Source organism: Quercus lobata, chromosome 10 (assembly GCF_001633185.2).
Source record: "Quercus lobata isolate SW786 chromosome 10, ValleyOak3.0 Primary Assembly, whole genome shotgun sequence".
Lineage (NCBI taxonomy): Eukaryota > Viridiplantae > Streptophyta > Magnoliopsida > Fagales > Fagaceae > Quercus > Quercus lobata.
The window spans coordinates 23,935,122-23,951,059 of record NC_044913.1 but is presented as its reverse complement, the minus strand read 5'-3'; the positions used below and the strand labels follow the sequence as shown (position 1 = coordinate 23,951,059).

At 38.3% G+C, this 15,938-nt stretch overlaps 1 protein-coding gene across 2 annotated transcripts in view; it reads left to right on the top strand.

The window, feature by feature from the left end:
* LOC115964029 (DENN domain and WD repeat-containing protein SCD1-like) overlaps nucleotides 1-15,938 on the top strand; it is a 57,813-nt gene that overhangs the window by 30,613 nt on the left and 11,262 nt on the right. For both annotated transcript variants that reach the window (XM_031083314.1, XM_031083313.1), the window contains 3 exons: nucleotides 5,017-5,064; nucleotides 11,313-11,370; nucleotides 11,491-11,574. In XM_031083314.1, the coding sequence (XP_030939174.1) occupies nucleotides 5,017-5,064; nucleotides 11,313-11,370; nucleotides 11,491-11,574 (190 nt within the window). The remainder of the gene's footprint in view (nucleotides 1-5,016; nucleotides 5,065-11,312; nucleotides 11,371-11,490; nucleotides 11,575-15,938) is intronic.

Below are 15,938 nucleotides of genomic sequence, written 5' to 3'. Positions count from 1 at the left end.
ATATATCCAATACACAAAAATTCAACCTCCATCAGTAGTTAGTCTAACTACTATTAGCCACCAAAAAGCTGTCTCAAAAGATTGTTGCCTACTCTGAAAAATTATAAAAATAATGGAATGAGACAAAGCCCAGTAAGTAGCATAATTAAAGGGGGTGGGGAAATGCAAGTTTCATGATGGTAACAATTTACTAATCATGCTTTTAATTCGGGAGTTTCCAAATAGTTTCTACAAAACCATTTCCCAAAAATAATATGACAATAATGAATAAATTGACACAGCACAAAGCTTCTCAAAATGTTCTCATGAGATTACATACTATATATTCCTCAAAATATCTCAATATGAAACTACTTACTATACTGTGAGCAATAACATACCGTTCCAAACTAGAAAATCTAACCAAAGGCCACATGATAATCGCCGACACAAAGCCGGAACTAAACTGCCGACACAAAGCCGGAACTAAACTGCCGACACAAAGCCGGAACTCATCGCCGACACAAAGCCGGAACTAATAACCATCACAAAGATGGGTGCTAAGATACTAATGTCACACAGACTATAGTATCTAGCTAGGTAATCACCGAGTAATCACATGTCACAGCACATGGGTAGAACATAAAGAGCTCACATAACTTTAATTCAAAATACATAATTTCACTTCTAAGTAGTTTCATAAAACATTTGAATGCCCAAGATATTCACAAGGTTCTCAATGCCTTCAACTTATTTCTTGCCCAAGAGATTTTGTATTAACTTCCCAAATAACATAGGCCAAGATAAAGCATCTTTATATTTTTGTAAATAATGCAATAAATCCATAATACGCATTTTCTAGAATTTAATCAAAGATGCTAGTCTTTTCTTTGCTAACAAATCATGCAAATCCCCCATATGCAATAAGAATATGCATTTTCATATATAATCATATATAGTAGGGTCATAACACAACACCTTTTAGAAAAACATAGTTCCACCATTAATTTTCCAAAATGTGTTTGACCCAAAAACAATATTTATAAGATATGGTTATTTTTCAAAAATACCCATTAAAAAGCTACTTACCTAGCAACCGCAAAATCCTAATTCTCCAAGCTCCAAGGGGAGATTAGCTAGAACCTAAACAATGTCAAGCAAATCTATCACAATGAGCACAAAACTTGAAATTGTATCTAGCTACATATTAGGAATTGCCAAATAAGCACTAAATTAGGCAAGTCTAGATTTAGCCTCACAAATAATATTTTCCATCTCCAAAGTTTCTCAACCAATTACTTTACAAGACATAGACTCCCATTATACTTATGAATCATACAAGGTATTATTTCTAACATCAAAACCTCAATAATTTATAAATAGTTTCCACATGGTTTTCACAACATCATCAAGAGACCCATGACACCAAAATCACAATATCCTTTCAAACAACCAATTTAGATCTTTAACTAGCTCCAAATAAACCATAAAATTATATTTACAATTTCATTTCACAAGATATACCTCAAAACCCCTAAATTTTCACCATAACAAGCCCTAGATACCCAACATTGTAAAAAGCATGAACTCACTCAACAATTACATCCACCAAGACCAAAACCCATAAGTATAACACATGAATATCATTTCCAAAGCTCTTAAATCACATGAAAATCATCATTAAAGCTTGGGTAAAATAACCTCAAATAAGAACATAATACTCATCAAAAGAGATTAAAACTTTTACCTCAATTTACTTATGTGAAGGTGTGATGTTCTTGAGGATTTTCTAGTGATTTTGCCGGAAAAAATGGTAGAGGTGAGGATGAGAAATGTACCGGTGGGAGGGTGAGGGAGAGGAGTGTGTGTATGTGTGTTGTGTTGACTGAAAAAGAAAAAGAAAAGGAGAATAAGAGTGGGAGTGGCCGGCCAAAGAGAGAAAAGAGGGAGTGGATTGTGTGATGGGTAGTGGGGTTAGGTGGGGGCACATTGGTCCACAAAAAATTCTGACTTACCCTTTTTTTTTTTTTTTTTAAAACCCACGGGATGTTACACCTCCAATCAGACTGATAGGACGAAAATCCCTTCCACAGCTTCAGCTTTTTTTGGAATAAGAGAAATGAAAGTTGCATTCAGACTTTTCTCGAACTGACCTTTATCAAAAAAAGTATTGGAAAACTGCCATAAGATCAAATTTGAGAACATCCCAGGAAGTCTGGAAAAATGCCATAGGAAAACTGTCTGATCTCGAAGCCTGATCCCCATTAAATTCCTTAATTACGCCATGAACTTATGCTTCCTCAAAAGGTCTCTCCAACCACTCATCCTTTTCCCCGGTTAACCTGGGGAATTCCAATACATCAGGGTGAGGTCTATGAACCTGCTGCTCCAAAAATAATTCATATAGAAATTAGTAATATACTCAGCAATGAAATCCTGATCAGACAACAACACCCCATCAACCATCAGATTCGCAATGCTATTATTTCTTCTATTAGAATTGGCCATGCTTTGGAAAATTTCCGTATTAGTGTCCCCCTCCCTCAAATAAAGTACCCTAGATTTTTATCTCCAACTTATCTCTTCCAACAAAGTGATCTTTTCAATTTCAGCATGAAGACTCTCCTTGTCAAACTTCTCCTCAACTGATAATGGTTGTCATTCTTCTCAATTATCTAAAGCATTCAGCTCACTCCACAACTTCTGCTTATTGACTGACATTCCCAAACTCCGTTTCATTCTATTTTTTCAAATCCATTTTCAAAGATTTAAGCTTCATGGCCAAACTGTAACTAGGAATTCCCTGAAATTGATGTCTCCCACCATGATTTCACTTTCTCCATAATCCTTCTGCCTGCAACCACATATTCTCAAAGCGAAAGGGAATCTGCCTCTTATGTTGACTCCCACCCTCCAACATTATCAGAAAATGAGCAGACAAAACTCTAGACAACCTTCTTTGAGAGATATGAGGGACATTCCTCCCAATGATGAGATAAAATAAAGCGGTCTGTTCGAGATCCTGAGGAGGAATTAGACCAAGTATAAAGACCACCTTTCAAGGGAATATCCATCAAACCATGATTAGAGATAAAATCAGAAAAATTATGCATACCCTGAGTAAAGCTTTCAGCCCCCAACCTCTCTGATGGAAATTGAACAAGATTGAAATCTTCTCCCACACACCAAGGCAAGTTCCACCAAGAATTAAGGTCCACTAGTTCCTCCCACACCAAACATCGCTCCCTGTCTGAATTAGGACCAACACACCCATAAAAGCCCATTCAAATTGATCCCCTACATTTTTAAATCTGCAAGATACTGAATACTGACCCACTGCTTCCTCCAGTATTTCTACTAGCCTACAATTCCGCATAATCAACATACCACCAGAAGCACCTTCTGATCCCAAGTACAGCCAATCCACATAAGGACAACCCCATTAACTTCTAGCTATGCCTCTTGTAACCCACTCCAGTTTTGTTCCTACAAACAGACCACCATCTCATCCCTCCATGTATGCAACAAATTTCAAATTTGAAATCTCTTATCCTTCCCATTTAAACCTTGCACGTTCCAAGATAAAATCTTTAAATTAATTGATGAACAATCAAAGCCCGACCCCCTACTGTTTCCTCAACACCTTGCCAAAGAAAAGTCATAATTAATGGAACTGAATAAACACCGCAATTCCCTTATCTCTCCCTTCCGCTCAGCCTAATATCTTAGCTACTCTATTTTTATTAATGTTGCATGTGGTTGACAGAAAAGGGCGATTAAAGCATTTTTTTTTTTAATTTGGAACACAGTGCCTCCAGTCTAAAAGACAACATAAAGCCTCTCTTCAACCAAATTAATAGGAAAAGAAAAGATGATTTCCAGAACTGAATCATTTCAAATTGATCCCATATCCGAAAATGACTAAAACAACTCCCCCTCCCCCCCCCACCCCCCCCCGGTGCGGGGCTGGCACCCCCCACTTTATTTAATGGGTAAAGATGGTTGTTAACAAATAATCCTTCTGTTAAGGCTTTTTGCACTGTGTATTGATTATATGATTGTGAATATTTGTTTTTGTGGTGCAGCTACTTTGACTATCTCCTTAACTGTTCATTTTTCTCTTCCTTTGTTGTTTGATATTCTGAAGCTTTAGTTACATATTATTTCTTATTAAATTCCTGTGGCTGAATTATTATTTAATTTAACTTTATAAAACTTCTATTGTGCTTTGTTTTTTGCTAGCTACTGCCTTGAACCTAACTTGTTCACTGTTGATAGTAGAGATCATTGTTTCTTTAGACACAGATTGTTCTAGATGGTGGAAGTGTTAGTTTTTTTTTTTTTTTTTTTCTGTGAGTAATATGATTTATTTAAAACGAAACTCAAAAAGGTAATATGATTCATCAAAAAAAGGGGCTCAGCACTAGTACGCAAGGGGTATAAAAAGGAATGACCAAAAAAATAAAAAAGAGAAGGCATAATAAATAAAAGTAGTAAAAATGATTAATTGGAGCTTAGGGTGTCCGGGTACTTTAGAATGTTGGAAGTATAAGGAATCGAAGTGCAATCATAAAGTTTTTAGGAATAAGAACTTCAGCTTTGCCAATTCAGGTTGGAGTCTTAGGGAGCTTAAATTTGTAATGAAGTGCTATCTTTGGGACTGTATTAGTTCTTGTGCTTTGACATGGTGAGAATTTTTCATGTTATGGTGGGAAGACTCATTATGCTTAGGAAGTAGGAAAAGCTATGGGTCAATCTTTGTCCATAATTAACTCCTTAAAGTACTCTTGTTTACTATTTTGTGAATTGAGATGTTGAACTTGTGTGAGAAAAGGAGATAGTGTCCACTTCTCTTCACCACCCAATGTTTTCCTCTGATTTTCCATAGTCAGGAATTTTAATTATCAGGATTGATCATGGTTAAAAATGGAATTCAACCTTCTTTCACATTAAATAACCTTAAAATGTTTTGGGTTCTAATGAGTTTTTTACTAATTTAAATTTGGAATTTTCGTGGCATTTATAATTCTTTTACAGGTTCTGGGAAGGATACTTTGAATATCTAATGGAGCAGTCTTCAAACAAGTAAGGATTTCGTACATCTTTTTTTTATTATTATTTATTTATTTTTTAATACAATTTACTAAATTCTACAATTTTGTATAGTCTACTGATGTTCTAGTGTTTCTAATTTCTTGTCCTTTTACTTGGGATAATACATTTATAAAGCTCTTTTGCTCTTGATTGCATTGAGTGTACACTCATGCCATGCATCAATTTTCTTTTTGAGTATAAAGATTGAACCTTAGTCATTTCCAATGCATTGCACGTATACCATGAGCATTTGTAACTGGATAGGCACACCCATCTCAATGTACGCAACTTAGATGCCCTTTATGATACTGCCCACAATCCACCTCAAACACGTGTTTATCAGTTCGTTGTAATTGTACTCACCTGCTTAGTCTTCTTTTGGGTTCACTATTTTGCACTCAATTTCACACAAGCATTGGCTTGGTGAAATTCCTTCAGCCGATTCATTCCAGCCTCTAGAATTTGCTTTGGTGGTGTCCTAGGAAGCACCTGCACGGATATGGGTGCAAGTGTGAGTGCGGTGCAGCAACACTGCAATTTTTGAAAAAGTAGGACACGGGTGTGGGTGCGGCATGATATGTTTATTAATTAATTATTAAATATATATTTATATTATATATATATATTGTTACTAATTAATAAAAAATGTTATTACTCATTGCTGTTCTTAAGCCAAATGATATAAATTAATGAATGTAATATCACGTGGGGGAGTAAAAATTTAAATAAGAAATGGTAAATGATACATAAATATGGTCACATGGGGGAGTAAAAAATTATTAAAAAAATTAGAAACTTGTGGTTGGAAACCCAAAACTCAAAATTTAAAAAGCCACCCATCCTGCCGTTGGAACTAAAAAAAGCTAGCCAATCATTTATGTTTTTCACGCTTTCCAAGATTTTATTAACTTTTTCTCTGTACACACGTCTTCCCAATTCCCACTTCACATTTTCACTCTTCACTTTTCAAATCTCTAAACACACTCTCTATATTCAAGCTTTCGACCTCTTTCTCTCCGTGCTTTCAAGGATTCAACCCCAGTTTGCAAATGTCAATGAATCAATGGTGCCAGCACCAACCGAAACTTCTGCCCCACAAAATGAAAAGGTGCATTTCAGGCTTTTTTTTATTAAAAAAAAAAAAATTCATGAGGGATGCGTGTGCAGCTGTGTCCAGGCCGCACCCCGCGTCCCAGCCGTGTCCGACACGGGTGTGGCTACCATTTAGCCGCACCTGTGCTTCCTAGGTGGTGTCGGGATTCCTTCTTAGATATACCTGTTTCAAGCATTTCATAGCAACCACGCTGTTACAGCCGATAACTCACCCTCCTCATTTTAGAGCTGTCGCATCATTGTCTTGGTGAGCAGTAGATAATCCTCCACTGAAACCAGACAGTTTTGTATCTTCCCCTGTACCATAGAACTGACGTCTCAGGCAAAAGGGCATTCCAACAATATACGTGTCATTGCTTTCCCCTCCTTTTCTTTTTCAATACAAGCACGTTGGATCACCAAGTATTCGTTGATTGTACAACTTGATCCTTGTAGGGAAAACATCATTGCATGCTCTCCTTATAAAATGCTTGATTTTACTCTTCACTTTTAGTTTCCATATCTTCCTCTAGAGTGTCCTTGCTGTTGCAGCAGTAGAGCATTCTTGCTCAGTCTGAAAGCCAGCCAATTTCAGTGCTAAAACATATGCCATCTTTACCAAGAATGCCCCCAAGGAGTTTTGGACTCTAGGTAAGTTGGTCTCGCGTGCCCAAGTTGCATAATGGTACCTTATCAGGGCCACACTCCTTTCATCAAGTACCTCATTAATCAATTTCACATTCAACCACTTCCAGTCCTCATCAATCAGTTCACACACCATGGTGACCTCTACCAAGTTGGCTTACTCTCCGGTGCCCTGGTCAACCACTTGTCATACCATACATTTATGTGCCACCCCTCACCCACCTCCCATGCAATTAGTATAGCTTTTAGGCAAGGTTTCACCATACAGAGTACAAAGTGTAGTGTTGCTTCTCCTTGAGCCTGGCTATGGGGATAGTTGTCAGTCTATCTGGGTTGTTAGCTGCAACTTAGTTTTGGTTGGGTTGGTCTGGCATCCAAAAAGGATTAACCAAACTGTGGTTTTTTAATGTAAAGTGACAGTTTCAACCCAATCTAAACACTACAATTTGACCCAAGGTCGCTTTCTTTTTGTGGGGGGGGGGGGGGAGGTTGATAGACAAAATGAACATGTTGGGACTATGAATTTGGATTATGGTTGGAAAATTTTGCACTTGGTTTTGTGTATCATATGCCAGAAAGCACGGGTGCGGCTCTAGGGCTGCTGCACCTGCACCGACGCGCACCAACACGGCGTGTGGTGGTCAACAACGTTGACCATGCGTTGGTGCCACATCGCTTTTTTTTTTTTTTTTTCCTCTGTTTGTGGATTCGTGCCGAACCGGGCTGAATCGGATCGTATTGGCTGATGGCGGAAACTAGCCAAAACAGGCCGAAAAGGGCTGAATTAGGCCGAAACCGGCTTTGAATCGGGCCAAAATTCTAGTAAAAAAAAATTATGCAAAACTCACTGTTTTGAACTTTGAAGCTCTCTGCCTACTGCCTCTCTCGTTATCTCACTCTCCGTCTCCCCTCTCTCACTCCCTAACCCATGGCCACTCACTCAGAAGTCAGAATCTCTCCTTTGCCTCACTGCCCAAGCTCACTTTTCATCTCTCAGGCTCAATCTCTTCATCATGGAATTGTTTAGTTTCAAGCTTGTGGGTTGTATTCTAATTTATGAACGTCATGTTTTATGTATCATATGGTTGGAAAATTTTGCACTTGGTTTTGAGTATCATATGCCAGAAAGCACGGGTGCGGCTCTAGGGCCGCCGCATCTGCACCGACGCGCACCAACACGGCGTGTGGTGGTCAACACCGCTGACCACGCGTTGGTGCCACATTGCTTTTTTTTTTTTTTTTTCCTCTGTTTGTGGATTCGTGCTGAACCGGGCTGAATCGGATCATATTGGCTGATGGCGGAAACTAGCCAAAACAGGCCGAAAAGGGCTGAATTAGGCCGAAACCGGCTTTGAATCGGGCCAAAATTCTAGTAAAAAATAAAAATAAAAATTATGCAAAACTCACTGTTTTGAACTTTGAAGCTCTCTGCCTACTGCCTCTCTCGTTATCTCACTCTCTGTCTCCCCTCTCTCACTCCCTAACCCATGGCCACTCACTCAGAAGTCAGAATCTCTCCTTTGCCTCACTGCCCAAGCTCACTCTTCATCTCTCAGTCTCAATCTCTTCATCATGGAATTGTTTAGTTTCAACCTTGTGGGTTGTATTCTAATTTATGAACATCATGTTTTAGTTATTATCTACTATTGCTCTTAAATTGATATATGTTTATATAATGTGAAAAAGTATACTTAGCAATATTAGAAAATAAAAATAAAAATATTCTTAATAATTTTTTAATCGCCACACCCGCAACCTACTTTCTCAAAAATTGCCGAGTCCCGCACCTACTTTCACACCCGCACCCAAATCCGAATCCGAATCCGAATCCGCACCCGTGCTTCATAGATCATATACCCCTGAGATACGACAGTGTGAATCCAGCCAACCATAGAATACTAGTAAGAATAGTAGGAGGTAGAGTCACTTTAATTAAAAGTACTCTCTCTAATCTCCCTACTTATTTTCTTTCTTTATTCCCTATTCCCGCTTCTGTGGCTAACCGAATTGCTAGACTTCAGCGGGACTTTTTATGGGGTGGCCTAGGAGATGAGCCCAAATTTCATTTGGTTAATTGGTCTTCAGTGTGTACTCCGCTTTCTTCAGGTGGGTTGGGGATTAGGAACTTGAGAACCTTCAATGTAGCTTTATTAGGGAAGTGGTTATGGAGATTTGGGCAAGAGAGGGATGCTCTATGGCGTCAAGTGATAGAGGTGAAGTATGGTTGTGATTGGGGTGGTTGGTGTTCTAGCTCTTTCTCTGGTCCTTATGGAGTTAGTTTGTGGAAAAATATTAGAAGGGGGTGGCATTCTTTATCTCGGTTTATTATGTATGAAATTGGAGATGGATCAAAAGTGCAGTTTTGGCTAGATCGTTGGTGTGGATCTTCTCCTCTCGCAGACCACTATCCTGATTTATATAGGATTTGTTGTAACAAAGAGAGGCAAGTGTGGCGGATCTAATGAGGTTCACCAATGGAGTCCTCCATTGGGATTTTCAGTTTTGTAGGGAGGTGCATAATCGTGAATTGGAAGCTTTCAGAAGCTTCATCAATTCCATTTATTGCACTCCTGTAAGGGGGAACGGGGAAGATAAGAGATGTTGGTTGCCTTGTAAGAGTAAGGGGTTCACGGTCAGTGCTTATTACCATCTTCTAGTTGGCCATAGTGAGCAGTTTTTCCCTTGGAAAAGCATTTGGAAGCAAAAGATTCCCTCTAGAGTGGCTTTCTTTGTATGGACCGCAGCCTTGGGGAAATGCCTGACAATTGATAACTTAAGGAAAAGAAAGGTTTGCATTGTGGATTGGTGTTATATGTGCAAGTGTAATAGTGAAACTATTGACCATCTTTTCCTTCATTGCCCGGTTGCTTCGGAGTTGTGGGATATGGTTTTTGGGTTATTTGGAGTTTGCTGGGTTATGCCATTTTCTGTTGTTGGGCTTTTGGCTTGCTGGCAAGGTCGTTTTGGCCGCCATCGTAATGGAGATATTTGGATGGTTGTTCCTCACTGTTTGATGTGGTGTATTTGGAAGGAGAGAAATAGTAGGTGTTTTGAAGACAAGGAGCGTTCCATGCCCGATCTCAAGCTTCTTTTCTTTAGAACCTTACTTGATTGGTTCTCTATGTGGAGAAACCATCAGTTTTCTTCTATTTTGGATTTTCTTGATTTTTGTAATGTTCGTTTTTGATTTGTTCTCCCCTGTATACCCCCGGTGTACTTGGGTGTCTTTCTCTTTTTGATATCAATGAATTTTTATTACTTATAAAAAAAAAAAGAATAGTAGGAGGTGCACTTTGGGTAGATTACCCAAGCCATCAATCTGAAGCGATGAGGTCACCTGCATGGCACTGCAATGCAGTTTGGCTAATTTATATTCCATCATAAAATGATGCGGGCACCTTCATGGCATTGCAATATTTTCTTTGAAGCTTCTTTAGAAAGGTTCCCTAAGTTATCCAAAAAAAAAAAAAAAAAATGGAATTTGGATTTCCAGCCAGGGAATGTTAATGATGGAACCAATGGGCTGAAAGGGAATCTATTCTTGAGTATGTGAATCAGGGGTGGAGATGAGGCAAGCTTGATCAGGGACAAAGCTATCTTTATGCAAAATGAAGCAGAGCTTGTGAGAGGCCTCTTATGCCAGGATTTCTAAAGAGAGAGGGAGAGAGAGGTAACGGAGATGAGGTAAGTTTGGTCAGGGATGAATCCATTTTTCCACAGAATGAAGTAGAGCTTGTTAGAGGCCTCTTATGGCTGACTTTTTAAAATTAGATGACCCACCCTGGATGGAGTCTCATCACCCAAGATCAAAGGACATTGGTGGACTATGATACACCAACAGTGTAGGAGTTTCACTTCCAAAGTAGAGGGAATTTCTTTCTTATAAAGATGGGAATTCCATTGATTAATTTACTTGGAATGAGGGAATATGTATCTCATATAGCATTGATTTGGACCCTTACATTAAAATGAATACACACACATGCTTATACATACATACATAGGTTGTTTTCTGTGTATGATAAAATGGTTAGACTCAGAATATCATCAAAAGAAAATGAAAACGATCCTAGAAAGCCAATTTGCTATGCCTTGTGGGGTAGAAACCTTGATTTCTTAATGGAGCCAGCTTCACGTTGACCAAGGCCAAGGTAGATCAGTTTGGATGTGGTTTGGATTGAACTTAATTTGGTTGTGTCATTATTTGGATGGACCATATATTTATGTTGGTGCACAGAATAATCTTGTTATAAATGTCTACTGTCTTAATCTGGAAGATGGAACATATGAGTCATTTTATACATTATATGTACCTTGCTACTTAAGATATAGGTGGATTCAAGAATCAAATCCTTTCAAGACATGGATGGAAATAGTATTACTAAAAATCCAAATACTATCCACTGAAATTCTTTCTTTCTTTCGAATTTGATTTTACCCACAAAATAGTGATTGTGTGAGATGTAATTCCTTGATATTGCTTTCATCTGATTTTATATCAGGTCAGCGAATTATGCATCTATTGTGGCAGTGCAGCTAATTATGGTGGCATCACACATGGTAGTGCATTCTCTTTATTCACTTCTTTTTTTCCTTTTTACCTTTTTCCATACCCTCACCATATACATATACATGAATGACTTCTTTTGAGATCTGAATTTCTTTTATTTCTTCGTAAAGGCTGGGCTGGGACTTCCTGATACTGATGCTTGGTACATGATTGAAACAATAGCAGAGAAGAACAACATTGGATATAAGCAGTTTGTAAGTAACATTTCTTTTGGAGGCTGGGTTACATTTGAATTTTAAATTTTCTGATATATGTGGCGTACTGATTTCCCTTTCCCCTTAGCTTATGTGTGTTTGTGATGAGGTATTCATCATGGCCAGACACCTTTATGTACTTGGGATTTCTTGTATTGTGTGATTTTATCTTTGTTGTTTTACTCAATTCTATAAGAATTAAGATGTTTCTGCAGGAAGAATGGATGTGGTGTAGGGAATGTCTGGTGATGCAACATAATGCATTGTATTTTAGTCAAAAATTGAAATGTAGGATGCTGATTGTTAGAATTATGGTTAAATGATTAAATACACCATTTCCTAATAGTTTAAGCTTTTGGGACATTTGGCAATTTATCATGATATCAAAGTAGGAAGTCCTAAGTTCGATCCTTATCCCCACACTAGCTCCCATTTAAAATGTTAAAAATCCAACATGTTGGGCCCCAATTATTAAGAGCGAGTTTAGGCTCACAAGTGAGGCGCAGTGTCAGAATTATGGTTAAATGATTAAATTTACAATTTCCTAATAGTTTAAGCTTTTGGGCCATTTGGTAATTTATCACTTCTATGCCCATTCTTTATAATAATAACAAAGAGAAGGTGCTGACCTGAACTGTAGAAGTGATCACTAATGTTTCTAAATCCCTGGCATATGCTTATAGAGAAGAAGAGTGGTGGAAATCATTTATGAATAGTTTTCCAATTCTTTTCCTAAAAATGTTTCCATCTTCTGTGGAACTAGATTAGACTTTGTAATCCAATGATTTACTTCACTGACAAAGATACTTTACTAGGAAGGAGGAAACTTTACACATGGAAGGAGGAAACTTTACCTAGTCTAATTCTAGGTAAGTTGAGTCGAAGGCATGATTGGACAGATTTTTGTTCACTGCAGACTGGGGGGCTAACCTAGTCTAATTCTAGGTAAGTTGAGTCGAAGGCATGATTGGACAGATTTTTGTTCACTGCAGACTGGGGGGCTAAGTTTCCTACTGTGTCAGAGAAGAATGTCTAGGCTTTTATCAGACCACTTTCCAATTGTCTTAGAGGGTGGATCCTTCTAGCATAGGGGTAGGAGGCCGTTTAGATTTGAGAACATGTGGCTCAAGGATGAAGGCTTTGTGGAAAGGGTGCGTTCTTGGTGGGATTCCTACTATTTTCAAAGTGCTCCGAGTTTTGTGTTGGCAAATAAATTGAAGCTATTGAAAAATGATTTGAAAAAATGGAATGTGGAGGTGTTTGGAAATGTAGAAGAATGAGGAAAACAGTTGTGGAAGGATCTTAGTAAGTTTGAAACTATTGAGGAGAGTCGTGATTTAATGGAAGAGAAGCTAGACTTGGAGAGAATTCAGGGGGAGCTTGAAAAAGCTTCTCTTTTGGAAGAAATATGTTGGAGGAAAAAATCTAGAGTACTTTGTATTAGAGAAGAAGATAGGAATACTAAATTCTTCCATCGTATAGCCAATTTCCACAGAAGATTTAACTCCATAGATAGGCTTATGGTGGATGGAGAGTTGTCATTAGATTCGAAGGTCATAGCAGAGTGTTTTTCTCGCTTCTATAGGCAGCTTTATTCCGAAGATGTGGTTAAAAGACCTGTCCTTGATGACGTGGAATTCTCTAGGATTTCTGAGGAGGATGCTATTTGGTTAGATAGGCCATTTGATGAGGATTCGGTGTATGGGGTGATCCATGGTTTTAATGGTGATAAGACTCCTAGCCCAAATGGATTTTCCATGGCTTTTTTTTTTTTATTCTTGTTGGAGTGTGTTGAAAAAAGAAATTATAGAAGTTTTTCTGAACTTTCATACTCAAGCTGTATTTGAGAAGAGTCTTAATACTGCATTTCTTACCCTTATTCCTAAAAAGGCAGATGCTGTGGAGATCAAGGATTTTAGGCCAATCAGTTTAGTTGGTGGGATATACAAGATTATTTTGAAGTTGATGGCTAATCAGTTTCAAAGGATGGCACATGGGCTTATTTCAGATTCTCATAATGCATTTGTTAAAGGTAGACAAGTTTTGGACTCTGTGTTAATTTCTTCTGAATGTGTTGATAGTAGACTGAAGATAGGGATTCCAGGGTTGTTGTGTAAGTTGGATGTGTAGAAGGCATATGATCATGTGAATTGAGGCTTTCTAATTTATATGTTGCAGCGTTGTGGGTTTTTAGAAAAGTGGAGGAAATGGATTTTGTGTTGCATTTCTACTATTAAATTTTCCATTTTGATTAATGGGAGTACTTTGGATTTTTTTGGAAGCTCTAGGGGGATTAGGCAAGGGGATCCTCTATCTCCCTGGCTCTTTGATATTGTTATGGAGGTTTTGAGCCGTATGTTGGATATGGCAGTAGTTGTTGGACAGTTTTCGGGGATAGTTTTCGAGCTTCTCTGTAGATTCTACACCTAGTACTTCGATGATTATGCCTCATCTTTTATTTGCGGATGACACCCTTATTTTTTGTAATGCTAACCCTAATCAGTTGGTTAGTTTGAGGGAGATTCTGAATAGATTTGAGGAGGTTTCAAGGTTAAGAATTAATTTGGGGAAATCAGAGTTGGTACTAGTTGGTGAGGTACGTAATCTGGATGTGTTGGTGGGGCTGTTGGGTTGTAGGCATTCTTCGCTTCCTTTGAAATATTTGGGACTTCCTTTGAGAGCTAAATTCAAAGAGTCATCAATCTGGAATCCAATATTAGAGAAGATGGAACGAAGACTAGCAAGGTGGAAGAGGCTTTATTTATCTAAAGGGGGGAAGGCAAGTCTTATTAAAATACTCTTTCCTCCTTACCTACTTATTTCCTCTCCATTCTTCCTATACCTGGGAAGGTTGCTAATCGCATGGAGAAATTACAGAGAGATTTTCTTTGGAGTGGTATTAGTGTTGATTCTAAGTTACACCTGGTGAAATGGGCTAAAGTTTGTAAGCCAATGCAAGTTGGAGGGCTAGGCATTAGATGGTTGAGAAGCTTTAACTCTGCCTTCTTGGGCAAGTGGTTGGTGGAGATATGGGTTAGAGACAGATGCGTTATGGAGGAGGGTTATAAAGGCGAAATATGGGAATGAATGGGGTGGTTGGTGCACGGAAAAGGTGACAAGTGCCTATGGTGTTAGCCTTTGCAGGTTTATTAGAAGTGGCTAGCTGAACTTCTCTAAACTCCTATGGTTTGATGTAGGGAATGGTACTAGGGTGAAGTTTTGGAAGCATGTGTGGTGTGGGGATTGTACCCTTAAAGAGGCTTTTCTAGATCTTTACTGCCTTAGTAGGGCAAGGGATTCTTTAGTGGCGGAGGTTATGTGTTAGATTGTTGGGAAAATTCATTGGAATTTTCAATTTTGTCATTCATTGCAGGATTGGGAGAAAGTCTCTTTTGATCGGTTTATGGCAATTGGAAGCCAACAAGGAGTAGAGGTTTTGAGGTTAGAAGTTTCTATCTTTCACCCCCCTACTATCTCCTTCCCTTGGAGGTTGGTGTGGCAATCGAAGGTCCTTCCAAGGGTGGCTTTCTTTTCATGGTTGACCTAATTAGGTAAGATTCTTACAATTGATAATCTTCACAAAAGGAGTATTATTGTTATTGACTAGTGCTATATGTGTAAGAGGTGTGGGGAGTCGATGGATCATCTTCTACTTCATTGCCCCATAGCTTTTGAGTTGTGGTTTTTGGTGTTTTGTTTGTTTGGACTCCATTGTGTTATGCCACTTAAGGTACTTGAGGTGTTTGAGTCTTGGCAAGGTAAATTCGGACGACATCGCAATATAGTTTTTTGGAGACTTGTGCTGCATTGCTTGATGTGGTGTATTTTATTTTTTATTATTATTATTTTTTTTTTATATAGGTAATAAGAATATTATTAAACAAACTTTAGCACTAACGAAAGCAAATACAAGGTGTTCATGATGGTGAACACAAGGAAATGCAACAAACAAACAAACAGCATCAAACAAGAAGAAAAAAATTAAAGTGCACAACTAAGAGAAGAAATAAATTCCAAGATAGTAGAACAATCCGAGAAGCCCAAAAACTTAGACCAATCAAATAAGGTCTTCTGGCATAGAGCTTGTAATTGAACCAAAGATTTCTCAGTATCCTCAAAAGAGCGCCAAATTCTTTTCATCCAAACAATCCACATCAAACAGCCAGGAACCATATTCCATATGTTTGAATTAAATTTTCCCAGCCAATTGCTTCAACAATACACCAAGCTATCCATAGATCCTGGCATGACCCATTGGATCCCAAAAATTTGATACATGTAAACCCACAATGAGTGAGCTACAGGACAATGGAGGAGGAGATGATCCACAGTTTCTTCATTACAATGGCACATACAATACCGAT